Source organism: Olea europaea, chromosome 7 (genome assembly GCF_002742605.1).
Source record: "Olea europaea var. sylvestris chromosome 7, O_europaea_v1, whole genome shotgun sequence".
In the NCBI taxonomy this organism is placed as follows: domain Eukaryota; kingdom Viridiplantae; phylum Streptophyta; class Magnoliopsida; order Lamiales; family Oleaceae; genus Olea; species Olea europaea.
Genome location: NC_036243.1, coordinates 21,444,898 through 21,460,141, shown reverse-complemented (window position 1 = coordinate 21,460,141; position 15,244 = coordinate 21,444,898). Strand labels below are relative to the sequence as shown.

General features: G+C 32.7%; 1 protein-coding gene across 1 annotated transcript; it reads left to right on the top strand.

Annotated features, from left to right (window-relative positions):
• The first annotated feature begins 5,150 nt into the window (after positions 1–5,150).
• LOC111397421 (endoplasmic reticulum-Golgi intermediate compartment protein 3-like) lies at positions 5,151–14,628 on the top strand. Its single transcript, XM_023024340.1, has 13 exons — positions 5,151–5,577; positions 7,938–8,011; positions 8,698–8,781; positions 9,248–9,328; positions 9,672–9,752; positions 10,072–10,164; positions 11,108–11,287; positions 11,657–11,724; positions 11,834–11,885; positions 13,495–13,548; positions 13,661–13,753; positions 14,000–14,066; positions 14,260–14,628. Exons 1-13 carry the CDS (start codon positions 5,436–5,438, stop codon positions 14,349–14,351), a joined length of 1,161 nt encoding a protein of 386 aa, XP_022880108.1. The 5' UTR covers positions 5,151–5,435; the 3' UTR covers positions 14,352–14,628.
• The last annotated feature ends 616 nt before the right edge of the window (positions 14,629–15,244 follow it).

The following is a 15,244-nucleotide window of genomic DNA, read 5'->3' as shown; positions in this document are numbered from 1 at the left end:
TTACACTATCTAGAATGTAAAAAGTCTTATAAGTAAAAAAAAAATAAAAAAAAATACATCCACTTATTTAAAAATAAAAGTTACTTTTAAACGTAAAAAAAAAAAAAACTTCAACATTTTCAGGTAAATGTATAGATATATTTAATTATTGTAAATTATATATTTTAAATTAAAATATTAATAACAAAAAATTACTAAAATAAAGTGTGTGTGTGTGTGTGTGTGTGTACTCCGTGCACAGAGCATAATTTTTTTCCCTATTTAATTTTTTTAAAAATATATAATTTTTTTAACTTCTTTTGTCTTTATGTATGTTTTAAATAAATCTATTCAAATACTGCTTTTCTCTCCATGAAAGGAGAAATTTTCTTTATTTTAAATTTTTTCAACTTACATTTTTTCTATTTGTAAAAGAATTTTGATTTTTTTAATTATTTTCCCTTTATTTATAATTGAAATTAATACTTTCAATCACTGTTTTTCTCTCCGTGAAAAGAGATTTTTTTTAAAAAAATATTTTCAAATTTTAAATTTTTTTTTATCTTTTTTTGTTTGTGAATTGGTAGATTAAAATTATTTCAATTTAAATTTTTTCTATTTATTATACAATCCCCTCCCCCCCTTTTTTGTAGATTGGTGGAAATTATTGCTTTTGCTTGCACAATATTAGACTGTTCATTTTTGTGCCGTACATTTTCACATTGAACTGGTTTGAAATGGATTTGGTCAAAATGGTTTGTATTGCACTACTTTTCTTGTCACTTTTCTTTCTTCTAAAAGGGGCAATCCCTGCATTACTATTCATTATTGTAGCACTCGATTTTACGCATTGTTCCAAAACTGGTTTTCTTAATATTCAACCCTTTTATCTCACACTTTCATCCACTTGATTTTAGCAGCTATTCACAAATTTCTCCCTTATAAAGTTACTTTTTGCTCTCTCTCTCTCTCTCTCTCTCTCTCTCATTTCACACGTCTTTTGGATTAGCTCCTCCCACCACAATCAAACTAAACTGAGGAAGAAAAAACGTAAAATCCAAAACACACACGCTTGCCTCATATTGAACTTCCTTTTCATTCCATTTTTAGAACCTATTTAATCTGATAACTGTCAATTGGATAGTGTTCTATGTTGAGTAACACATTTCCTTTCGAAATAGAAATTTCAATTTTTCCAATCTTCCAATTTTTTCAATATTTTCTTCGATAAAATGTTTATTTTGTGGTTCTCCTTCTTGTAGGTTCTTTTATATTCATTTTCTTCTCTACGATGCTCCCAGGTGAAAATATTTTGTTATTTTTTATTTTTAGTAATAGCAATCATGGTAATTTTGAATGATTTCTTGAATTTTGTGAATTTGTTGCTTTTTTTATTGTTATTCTACGTTAAATAACACATATCCCTTCAAAATAGAAATTTCAATTTTTTTAATGTTTTCTTCAATAAAACATGTTTGTTTGACCGTTCTTCTTCTTATAGGTTCTTTTATCTTTCTTCTCTTCTCTATGACACTCCCAGCTAAAAACTTTTTTATTTTTTATTTTGTTGTAATAGTAATCGTGTTAATTTTAAATGATTTCTTAAATTTTGTGAGTTTGTTGCCTTTTTTTGTTAGTGATGATGTGTCACTTGAGGGACTAGAGCAAGAGTTTGAAGATTGAAAATTTGATGTTGTAAGTAGAGTCATCGTTTTTGTGGATCATAATATAATATATCATATCAATCATACACTACCTTAAAAGAGAGAACGGGGCAGTTACTGCTCTTTTGCTTTTAAAATTAATTTTATTTTAGTTATAATTTGTAATAAATATTGAATTATTTGTTTACAGCAAGTTGTGATGACTACGGTTTTGAAAGTGCAGTTAAACTGCAAGGGATGTATACGAAAAATTTACAAATTTGTGACCAAACCAAAGGGTGAGTAGCCACCGTGTTATGTTTATTGAAATTGAAGTGTTTAATTAAGACATTGGCAACGTTATTGGGAATTAGAATGTGTAAATAGACAGATATAAGGATTTAATAAGAATGACTGAAGTAATGAACATGAAAATTCTAGCCGATTCTCTGAATAAATAGAGGATTTGATATTTTGTTCATCCAGACAATTAGCCTTTGCAATCAAATTTGGGTTAAATTGACTGCTTTCATAAAAATAATAAAATAATACTTTTAAGATATGTATTCGTTTGCAAATTCTTGATTCTTTTTCACGGTGTATAGTTTTGTTGGCATTAGGTACATGTTTGATTTACTTCCAATCTCAAATTTTGTGACTTTCTGCGAAACTGCATTTCTTGAACCTTGTAGGAAAATGAGGTTATCAGTATCCGTGTCTATTATTTTCTTAGGCAATATTGAAGATGTTTACATACATGTATCGTTGGAGGTTTGACTTCCTTTTCTTCCTTGTGCCTTTCAATTATCTCAAAGGTAAAAGAACAAATATAAATGAGCCAAATCACTATCCGCTGATGCCACATTTTCCTTCGAATAAACTTTGTTTAACATTATGCATCTCTGAATTATCCTCAATTCCAAGTTCAATATCAATTTAAACCAGGATTATGTGTTAATTCTAAATACTTTTGAATTGAAGAAAAATTAAACTTTCCACGAGTAGAAACAAAAAGTGTTTGCAAATAATGCCTTTTTGATTGATATTATATTTGATGCACCCACTACTCCATTTATGGTGCATGCTTTTGACTTAATTTAAGGTTTTGCTTGAAAATGGAGTTATTGTCTTGAGATTGAACGTGTGTTTATTTTAAATAGTTTGTCATCTACAATGTTTTCACGTGTAGATGTTATTATTTCTAACGAAGTGCATTACTTGTGTGAAATATCTATATGTATGGTGTCAGGTGAATTTTTTTTTTTTCCAATTTTATAATTTTCGACCCGATTTATTTGCTTCATTCAGTTGGTTATTTTTATCATTATGCAGGTTATTTAAGAGTAAAAAAATATTATAATTGTAAAAGTTACTTATAAGTGAAAAATATTAACTTCAAATTTTAAATATATTTTTAAAATGTAAAAAGTTACTTATGAGTAAAAAAATTTGTTTCAAGTTATTTAAAAGTAAAAAAAAATGAAATTTGCAAAAAAAAATTGCGTCGTGCGCGCGTGAGTGTGTATGTGTGTGATAAGCACCTGTTTATACAAATGAAATGCATGTGTTTATACACTAATTAATTCTGTTCAATGCATTCTCAGCTTTCCCTTAAAGTATGTGACCTATGAAAAACAATAAAAAAATATAGATGACAATGCATTCATGTTAATGATTTAAGACAATCTATTACATACATTGTCACTTACCATTATGGCATTGCAAAAAAGTCAAGCTTTTCTTTTAATATAGTTTTTCTTACTTCTGTAGACTAATTCACTTGCACTCCTGGAAGACGGTGCTGTTGCAGCAGTATTGCTTGGCTTTACACCCCCTTCTACACTTTTATCTCTCAGTTCGTCCAAGGTAACAAGAAAAAATAAGAAATAGTGGTTTATAAATTCAATGATGTTATCTTTCTGATTATGTTGTTTCACATATTCTAAGTTGTTTTTTTTGACAGTTGAATGAGGTACCTATGCCTAATCCATTTCATAGGCCTCAATCTGGTTTCATGATTGATGTTACAAGGGTTGAAGGTATGTTATTTAAAATAAACTGCCTAAAAGTAGGAGCTTATAGTTTCTATGCATGATAAAGTTTTGAATGACTATTTTTTATTTGTAAATTCTCAACTTATGGTTGGCTCTGCGAATCTGCACTTAACACTGGTCTTATGGTCATGGTCATGGTCATGGTCATGGACAGTGATGATAGAGTGTGCATTCAACTGTCAGGTAACTAACCTTTGTCATTGATTCATGAGTTCCCAGTCATGATCAATTGTTACATTCTTTTGTGTGTGCCGATGAACATTAAGTGTCTTTGGACTCTTTAAATGAAAGATCAAGTATGCTTAATACTTGTAGGGTACTAAATGATTTTGTTAGTCATCTCTCCCTCCCCCTCTATCTTTCTCTATGTCGGCACGCATATATGTTTACTAAAGCCAATTGATCCATTTTAGGATCGTATACTTAATTGAAAATTTCAAAACTTTATTTATACAAAATGTGCACATTCAAGACTACTAATATCATTGTTAAACTTTTGGAAAATAATGACACGTTGTTCAGGTCCCTTTATATACTTAAATTTTGTTTGCTAATTGTTTTTTGTCTTTTTTAAAGTGTATTTTATTTCCTGATGCTTTCTAGATGCATCGTGACTATAGTTTTTATTAGTTACATTATATGTAAATTTACCTTATCAAATCAATCTAATGCACATGTCTCTCATCAATTCTTAATGCTAGACACACTAATATTACTTTAAAAAATAATACATCCCGTGCATTGCACGGGCATGTGACTAGTCTTTAAAAAGAAAAGAAAAGCACATACAAGTAAATGAAGCACGGTGCATTGAGTTATCGATTAAATGAAACATATACTACTCTTAATGAAACATCCATATATTTTTTCTAGTGGACGGTCTCCTTTTTAAGTTGAACAAAATTGCTAACTTAAAAATAAATGCACGTGTGTACATATTATTGTTTTAAAGTTTTTTAACAAGATTCCAATGCCCTTTGTCAATGCATTATGCAAATGTCAAAATGCGCGCGCACACACACATATATATGATTTAATCGAGCGTACTTTTATTAACTTCCCATCTTGTTAAACTTCAATTTTAACCATATCTTTTATTAACTTTTCAACTATGCACTTTATCAAATTCTATCAAAAGCTACAAATAATTATATCAAAAGTTTGTCACACGATCCCTAAATTCATGAAATGCTTAAACATATTTTAAGAATTATAAGATAGAATAATAACTTTGTAATTTTATTTTTTTAGAGAGTATATGAGTAATTTCATAAAACATTTGAAAAAGTAGCAGAGATTGAAATCAGTTGGGCTTGGCCGAAAGAGTATAGATACTGGGTTTTAAAAAATACTGACACTCTGGCCCAAACTTATGTTAGATTGATCTTGATTTGGATTGGCCCAAATCAAAAGCCCAACTAACAATGCTAAAAGCCCAAAACGCGAGAGGTGTAGACAACACCGTAAGAAAGGGAGGACTGACGCGCTTCCCCGGCGAGTCTTTTTCTTTTGTCCTCTTCCTCTTCCTTGATAAATTCTTCTTTTCTACAAATTGCATTCACAGATTCACTAAATCGCTTTCTGGTACATTCTACATGGATATATACGTATCAGCATACATATAAGAATCGTACAACTCGGTCTTCGATAACTCCGGTATTCAACGGGGGGCCTTTTGTTAAACTAACATTTGTAGGAGTTCTATCTTTCGTTCTGTTTAGTGCTGCTTTCTATTTAATAATTTGAATAGTGCTGGACGATGGAGAGTTTATTTGGTAAAATTCGGAATCTCGACGCTTACCCTAAGATCAATGAGGATTTCTACAGCAGAACCCTCTCTGGAGGTCTCATAACTATCGCTTCCTCCATCTTCATGCTCCTTCTCTTCATATCCGAGCTCAGTACGTATCTTCGCGCGTGTATTCGTAAGATTGTTTTGGGAGTGATTGGTATACATGAATACTTACGCATTGAGATTTGCATTATGATTGTTTACGATGCTTCATTTGGATCTGAAATGGGTTTTGTTCTATATTATAATGCTTAAATTTTGAATGTTTATGTGTATTTGAAAATTGATAGATTGTTAATGGAATGTGTGTAATGGAGTCTGTACTGTGCCTTTTTGCTAACAATTGCTATTGTTCTATTCTTCAGATGGAAATGGGTAAACTGTCAGTGTTTGATTTTGTACATGTCGATGTAGCAGACTGCGAATGTAATTTTTTTGTGGAAATCCGTTGGGCTACCCATGTCCATGTTACAGTTCTATTGAAAATTAAAATGACATGAGAGTTGAGACTTGAGAGAAAAAAAGTATTTAGAACTGGGCTTAGTGGGCTTGTTGAGACTTGAGACTCGAGAACAGAAAGAGATGTGGAACTGGGTTAGTTCCGGGTTGTGTAATAAAGACACATTGGTTTGAAGTTGAGTTGTGGGAGCAATATTTGTTGGAATCTAGAATTTGGATCCTTTGAGCAGGTATTTGTGGACGGATTTATCTTTTTGGCTAGATAACAAGTGGGGCGTGAGTACAGTTTAAGTTCATTTCACTTTTAGAAAAAGAAGTCCGGTACTCTGTTTCTTCAAATTAGTTAGTTGAAAAAATAGTTGTGCTTTCTCTCCCTCCATACAGAAGTTGTTGAGATTCTACTAAGGTCTGCAATTATATCTCAACCGGTTTTGTACCTTCTGAACAGCAATCTTGGATCTTCTGATAGCAGATATTGTGATTATAACTTGATGTTTTACATATTGGTTGCTCAAATGTGTAGATGAGATATTTATATTGATGGTGAAAAAAAAATATAAAGAAGCAATGGACAACAATTCATTTTGTTGCAAGAGTACACAATTTAAGGCTATTTCCCTATTTGATTCAATAACTCATGAAAGTACTATGCTTTTCAGTGGATGTTTGTCGGATTATTTGAGCTCTGTCAAACGTGTTTCCAACGACTGACATCTTTTAGTTGAATCAGTTGGTGACTTCATCAATTCATGTTTTTGGCTCATAAGAATTGGTGAACCGGCAGACCCGTTTGCGACCCCTTTGGAAATATTACCTAGAGTTTCTATTGGAGACTTGGCAGTCATTGGAAAATTATTTAAGCTCTCTTTTGCATTTCTGAACTGTTTGAGATGTACCGTTCATTAAAACAGTGTTATAAGATTAGAGTAATATCTCGAGTACAAAAATGGAAACACGCTGATTGGTCATTAAAGTAAATAGTAATTACTATATTCTGATTAGTGTTGCGATGTAACAAAATTGATATCACCTTTAAGATGTATCTTTTCATGAGTTTTATGCAAAATTGATTAAGAGCCCTGGTAGGATAATATTGGCATGTCAAAAAGATGATGAAAAGGACAGAAAATTATTGGCATTGAAGTGTTTTCTGCAAGGAAGATTAATTGTTTAGAGAATAAATAAAACAAGGAAGGAAGATTAGCACTTGTTCTTGGTTGTGACAAATAGTCTTCAAGAACGCAGAATCATGACTTTTGTAATTCTGATGGTACAGTGGTAGGGTTATAAAGAATAGATCATTGGACTTGATGATTGAATGTGTTAGGAACCAGGAGAAGCTTTTCTCAACATGTGGAAAACAGTTTTTAGGGGATGATAATTAAAGAAAGAATATGGTATGAAGAAACTAATCACACCCATAACCCCCAGTGGACTATACTTACATTAGGAATTTCATTTCTTCACTTAGATAGGCTTCAAAAGCATTTAAATTTTTTTGTTGAACTGTGAAAGAAATTAAACTCAAACACTGAAAGAGATTAAGAGAAGGAATCACTCACCGATGCCCTGTACACCCTACAGTACTTTGGGAAAATAAAATGTCATTTAGTCCCAGTTTGATAGCCATTGTTGATAAAAATTGATTTTTTGAATAGTGATTTTTTAGAGAATTTGTGGTTAACAAGTAGGAAAAAGTTTTGGGCTTAAGTGGAAAATATTTTATTGTGTGAATATGTGGTTGAAAATGAGTATGAGAATTAAAGAGTTTTGTTTAAAGGGAGACAAACAGGGGCTTTAATGACTTGGAGGAAATTGTAATTCTTTTTCTAAAAACAAATATGCCCCTCTGGATTATTTTTACTCTTTTAGTTTATTTGAGCATGAAATTCATCTGGAGAGTTTCATCATTTTACATTGAGCTGCGATGCCCTATGTTAATATTGAAATTTTGTTGGTTTCTCTTCTTTCCGTATTCTTTGTCTTCGGTAATTTCACTCAATTTTGCAGGACTATATCTTCATGCTGTAACTGAGACAAAGTTAGTGGTAGACACATCAAGAGGAGAAAGACTCCGCATCAATGTAGAATCCATTTCTTGTAATTACAATTTTTTGACATCACACAGCTGAAAAATATTGTATTCTAAATTTCAGTGCTCTCTCCTTTTCATTACTCTACTGTCTTTATTTACTTTCATTTCAGGAAAGTAAGAGGGCGGAACACTCATTAGCGTAACATTTGCTACCAATTATTAGAACTATATACTCCTCTTTGGTGCACTTATGGCATTGAATTTATAATTATTATTTTTTTAAATAAATCTCATTGATGTCATAATTAAAATATATATCTTGGTCTATATTTATTTTAATTAAAGAAAAACAATTTTTGGGCTGTAAATGAAGTCAAGCCTATCACAGAGAACAAAGCTTGTATCATGTGCTTAAGCTTGTATCTTTTTTCCAGCTAAACTCAGATGCAGCTCAATAGCTGAAGGCATCAGATAGTCTATATCCAAATTCTACTTGGGTTTGCCTTGGTAAAAGCTTGTTCAAATATTAGCTTAAACCAAATGAGTAAAAACTTGAGTATATTTCTTAATTTAACTTGTTATATTAGTCTGAGATTGAGCAATCTAATAGGGAAACTCAAGCCAACTCATCCAGATCATTCGGTCATATTATTCATTTTTAGATTCATCTCGTTTTCTATGGTTTGTTTGCTTCCACTAGATTGATAATGTATACTCTCCATTTTGACATTGCAGTTTGATGTGACTTTTCCAGCACTCGCATGCTCAATACTCAGTCTTGATGCTATGGATATAAGTGGAGAGCAACATCTTGATGTTGTATGTACTTGAGGAGAATATAACTTTCAAGTACTCTGTAGTTAGAGTTCTTTATTCATCTGCTGGACTTTCTGTATTTATGTGAATGTGTACACGTTATGTTTGTGATGAGTATTTTGGTGAAAACACACTTGTGTTTGAGTACACCTCTGTTCTTTTCAAATCCCCTCTAGTTTGCTTTGCTTGACATATAGATCATTTTTCTATAAAATATTGAATGTGATTCAACATGTCATATGATTCTTTCCAAGTGGAAAGTTAATATTGGAGCCATATTGCTTTTGAGTATTTCAAGCTAAGGATTTAGAAAATAATGCTGATGGCCAAAATATATGGATATGGCAAGGAGTCATCGAATTTGATAGACTAGTTCAAAATGGCGATTTTTTTTCCAGAGAGTCACCAACTCTGTTGCTTATGGTTTTCTGGTTGTCAAAGTGACGTTTAATTACATTTACTCCTGCAGAGACATGACATCATTAAGAAAAGGATCGATGCTCATGGTAATGTAATAGAAACAAGGCAGGATGGTATTGGTCATCCCAAGGTAAGTCACTAGATAAACCTTGTAATAAATAGTTACAAATGCAGACTTTTTTTTTTTTTTGATTATTTAGCGGTTACTTTTGCACAAGAGGATTTTTCATCCTGTGCTACTCAATATCTAGTTACTTAGCATCAGGAATGTTAGTGCATGTCAGTAATATGATTTCACAGAACTTTTTTGGCTGCTAACGATGTGCGAGTCATGCAAAAAAGTTGAGCTTTATGTAACAAAATAATTGTCTTCTTATTCTCTTTTGCAGCTATTGTGCAAAGTTGGTTTTTATTAGGTACTTATTTTATTACTGACAGATTTTTTTTCCTGTGTTATTTTGTAACTGGCATAGATCGAAAAGCCTTTACAAAGACATGGAGGAAGGCTTGAACACAATGAAACATATTGTGGCTCATGTTATGGTGCAGAAGCGGTATGCTTCTCTTTGGCATTTACTGGCGAACAGTTCTATTTTTTAGATGGTGTGAAATTTATGGATCATGGTAAACGAGTAAAAGGCTATAAAATTAATAGATAAATTATTTGCATACCTTTAGCAGTTTTCCATGTGAGATTAGCCTTGTTTCCGTTACAGTTTTGGATTTTGTAGTTTTATGTGCCTGCCAATTTGACTGTTTTGCTTACTTCTCCTTCCTTCAGTTTATTTGAAGCATTCTGGTATTTAGGTGTATTTTTCATTTAATGTCGCTATCACTTATATTTCATACCACATTTCCCTTTTTTATCTGTAGTCAGATGATGATTGTTGTAACTCCTGTGAAGAAGTTCGCGAAGCATATAGAAAGAAAGGCTGGGCAATCTCCAACCCAGATCTGATTGACCAGGTATGCTCATGTCTTGAACTTTAGCTTACCTTGTACTAGAGCCCCTAGGTACATTAGTCTCCTATTCAAGTAGCTTTGGTTAAATAACATTGAGGGTAGTATCATTATTGAGCTTTAAAATTTAAAAAATTAAATAAATCTTAAATTGCTTATGTAATAACGTAACATAGATATTAGCTTCTTAATGAAATAGATGTACCTGTGAGTCGAGCTTCTAAATTTTAATAGAAATCGTAAATTTGCTTGTAATTGTAGGATTGAATTCATGTAGTTTCAATTCATATAACCTAAGTATTATTTTTAGTTCAGGGAATTAAAATTCTATTTTAAGAGTTTATTTTAGTTGGCCAATGAATTGACTGGATTGAGTGGTAGAATGCGTTTAAAACTCTGGGTTTAGTCAAAGCGAGGTTTCAAAACTGTGCTTATATTTGATCACTTTGCAACATTCTGGATTAAATCTCCTTTCAATCTTTGCTACCCTTTAAAAACAACATTCTTGGTTTTGGTCAATGGGAGTTTTTCAGTTTTGAGTGTTTTCTCTATAGAGTCGAGTATATTGTGCATGATGAAGCAGTTAATGTATTTGTAGTAGTACTGTAGTTTTCTATTACGGAATTGATTTATTCTACAATGTAAAATGCATTTTTGAAACGAAGTCCTCTGGTTTTTCCTTATCCTTGTTAGTTATGTTCTCTTCTTAGCTCCTTGACAAGTTTCCGTCCTTTTATTCCTTCGATTTTCCATTGCCTATGAATATGTTGAGATATTCTTCATTCCTAGTACAATACTGCATCAGGATAAGACGCCTATCGAAAATTATGGAAAGCAGATTTGATATAAATTTAATTCTCAGGAGCGTTGAACATGTTTATAGTAAATTCTTGGCATTTTTCAGACCTTTACATTCTTTCTGATTTCCTCATTTTCCATGTTAAACCAGTGCAAAAGAGAAGGTTTTCTTCAACAGATCAAAGAGGAGGAAGGTGAAGGTTGTAATATATATGGATTCTTGGACGTCAATAAGGTAGCTGGCAATTTTCATTTTGCACCTGGGAAGAGTTTCCAACAGTCGAACGTGCATGTTCACGATCTGCTAGCATTTCAGATGGACAGTTTTAATGTAAGACTTGACCCGATGCCTTCCTTTCTGGAAAAGCTAAGACTTGACCCGATGCCTTCCTTTCTGGAAAAGCTAAGACTTGACCCGATGCCTTCCTTTCTGGAAAAGCTAAGACTTGACCCGATGCCTTCCTTTCTGGAAAAGCTAAGACTTGACCCGATGCCTTCCTTTCTGGAAAAGCTAAGACTTGACCCGATGCCTTCCTTTCTGGAAAAGCTAAGACTTGACCCGATGCCTTCCTTTCTGGAAAAGCAACTAAGATATTTCTGTGGCACTTTTTATCAACAAGCAAGATCCTTTCATTATTCAGCTCATGATGTTAGTCGTTGATTTAGCATCTGGTTTACCCTATACGTGATTGTGCAACAGATAAGTCACAAGATCAACAGATTAGCATTTGGGGACTACTTTCCTGGTGTAATAAATCCTTTGGATGGGTATTTTGTCTTCTCAGTGTCATTTATCTATTGTACTTAAACAGTCCTCTTCAGATTCTTTGCCAATACATATATGATGGTATTCTTCATTCTGCACTTCAATTTGCAGTGTGCTATGGTTACAACAAACACCAAATGCTATGTATCAGTATTTTCTAAAGGTTAGCAGAAATGATTATACGTCAAATTTTTGTTGCTTCTATTTTCTTTTCATTTTTTCTTTGCAGTTTCATACATGCTTTTCTTATTATCATGGAAAGAAAGGTTCATTATGGCTTTAGGTCACAGCTTCGTATAACTCACTAACATTTCTTCATTATTTTCCCCTTACCCCAAGTGGAATTGTTCATCATTTATTTTTATATACATAGGCGTGTTGAACGGTATAATTGAGAAGATTTTGGCATCTTTTTGTTTCCTAGTGCTTGTTTGGATAAATTATAATGGAATTATAATGAAAAGGAGTAGTGGGTCCCACGAACTGTTTGGATAATAAGTGGGTGGTAGTTGTGAATGTTTGATTGATATTAATGTTTGACTTTGAAGAACTTATAATTTTATCCGAACAAGCACTTAATATTGGTCAGTGTTGTAGAGTCTACCTTACCGAATAAAAAGAAATAATATTTTGCAGTATTCAGAAGGAGAGGGCAAGAACTTTAGACAGCTGACGGGGGATGCAGTTATGTAGCTTCAATACCTTAGCTCTCACCAAGAACAAACATGCATTTTGGGGTAGTTTACTTCTCTGCACTTTTTCCCTTTTAGCCAGTGCTTGTGGATCACCTAGGATGTGGAAACAATGCAAGCATTGACAGAAGATATGGCCTCAAGGAGCTTTTAGGGTTTGTTTTGTACCAAAAAGGTTATAAAATTTGCAGGAATCAATGATAGAAAATTATGTTGAAGGACAGAAATTTGGCTGTTTGGGCACACTATTGTGGTGCTTAGAACAAACACCATTAATTTCTGTGATTTTGGATTGGACATTTAGCTGGGGCTAAGGTTTAAACGTAGAATGGTGCCCATGAATTAGGATCTGAGTTCTCCTAACAACTCCATATGAGATGATCATGGACCATGAATTTAAAGACAAAAAATTGAAATTCCTTTGAAATTGTCAGTCTAACCCAATTGGTTATTTGCAGATATTACTTTATACTTGACTTAAAGATGATGTATGTAAAAATACGCTGCTGGCTACTAGATTGTTAAATCTACCAGATATGACTTAGTGGGAAACTTGTGTTACCAATTCAGATAGATATGGAATAAGGCTTCAAGGAGTTGAGTTTTTAGTGGTATGCTAAAGATCTGGAACTCTTGTATAGATGATGTATGTAAAAATATGCTGCTGGCTACTAGATTGTTAAATCTACCAGATATGACTTAGTGGGAAACTTGTGTTACCAACTCAGATGGATATGGAATAAGGCTTCATGGAGTTGAGTTTTTAGTGGTATGCTGCAGATGTGGAACTCTTGTAAACATCATTATTTTGAAATAAAGCTAACTTTATTTATTTATTTATTATTATTATTATTATTATTATTATTTTATTGCAATTGACCATCTTTATAGATGGAAGAGTCCCAAAATTAAAATAAAGCTTAGTTTGTTGCTTCTTCTGTGTAAGTTATACAGTTAAAATAGAAAAACTGAATTATGTAGTCCTGTGATTTAATTGTTGATCTTTCTTATGAATGTCTGAGTGAATCAGGATAAAGCAGGATAATTTTATATATTTCCCTTCTTGTGTCTTGATCGCAGGTGGTATCTACTGTATTCACTGATGTAAATGGGAATACCATACAATCGAATCAGGTCCGATGTAGACATCCAAGATTATTCTCTCAATCTAATCCTTTTTTCCCCTTTGTACTTGTTTTTTCTCTTGAACTTGACATGAGATCCATGAGCTACTGTCCTATTGCAGTTCTCTGTAACTGAACATGTTAGGGGATCAGAAGTGGGTCACCTTCAATCTCTTCCAGGAGTTTTCTTCTTTTATGACCTGTCACCAATAAAGGTGGGTGTCTTGTTTATGGGTCGGAAAATATTATTTATGGACCAGTTCATTAATCAGGTTTTTGTACATAAGCTCTGGCTTCTACTTACTTTTCTTTGTTTCATTGTTTTTTTGCTTACTATTAGTTATAGGTCACTTAAAATTCATGTACAAGCAGATTTAGCTGGTCTTCTAGGAGCAACAGTGCAGCTCCTAGATATTCAGTCGCAGCATGTGTAAACTTCTGCTTATCTTTTGATATTGCAGGTGACTTTCACAGAGACGCACGTTTCATTCTTGCACTTCCTAACCAATGTTTGCGCCATTGTTGGAGGTAATAGTCACTCGCCCTCCAACTCTCTCTAAAACAACCTAAGTATTGATGTCAAGGATGAAACAGGATTCAAGAATAATGCCCCAAACTCCCAAGTTTTTTTACTAGATATTCACATGTTCATGCCTCGATAGTTGCTTGAGTTGTTGGATGAACTGAGACTTTTTTGCTATAATTCTGTTTACTGCCTCAGGTGTTTTCACTGTTTCGGGGATAATAGACTCGTGTGTTTATCATGGTCAAAAAGCTGTCAGGAAGAAACTGGAGATTGGCAAGTTTAGCTAATTATTGATTCTCCTACAATTTTATCTCTGTCCCAGTTCTTACCCATGAGCAACATCTTTCTGGAAAGGGAACAGAAAATTTGGATCGGAATGTCCTTGTAGGGTAGAGTGGTTTATGGACATATTAATGATTTTATTGCGATGTGTTTGTTAGTGAATCAACTAACCTCTATAGTTCATTTTTTAGCGAAGTCTTTTTGAGGATTTACAAAGATATCTGTACTTGCATACTACTAATGCCAATCCTATGAGGTGATTGTCTCTTTTTTCACATTTCATGGCAGAATTTTTAATTTGTAGACAAGTTACCTTCAAATTTGAATTGGAAAATTTGTCTTTGAATATCTTGCCATGTATGTCTTGTGACTCCTTTCGTTCAATTGTTATCTTTATATATAGAGCAATGTTATTCAGCATTACTGTTGTCAAGCAATAGTTTAGGTGATAACTACATTATATTAAATGATAAATTCACTTAAATGCATTGTCACGTGATTTATATGATTGAACCTATCAAGTTTGATAATCTAAATTGGTATTCTAATACTATTGATGTTAGATAACATTATCCTTGTATGTGTGCCCTTTATATATCTATTCCCTTCTGTGAAAGGAGAAAACTGCAGATTACACAATGGAAACTTGTGGTCGAATTTCGATTTCCCATGTAAAGTGAGTTGTGACGAGATTAGACCAGCTCGATAACATTTAAATTTATTTTTGATATTGTTTCTTGGCCTACGAAATTATTTTCATTTTTCTTTTTGTTTTTTGTTTTTTTGTTTTATGTAGCTTGTCAAGTCTTGAACGGAAGACTAAAAGAATGATAAATTGAAAGTTACGTATTGGAACCGGCCAAGCACTAAACCGACGGAATTAGATTCCATTTCAAAA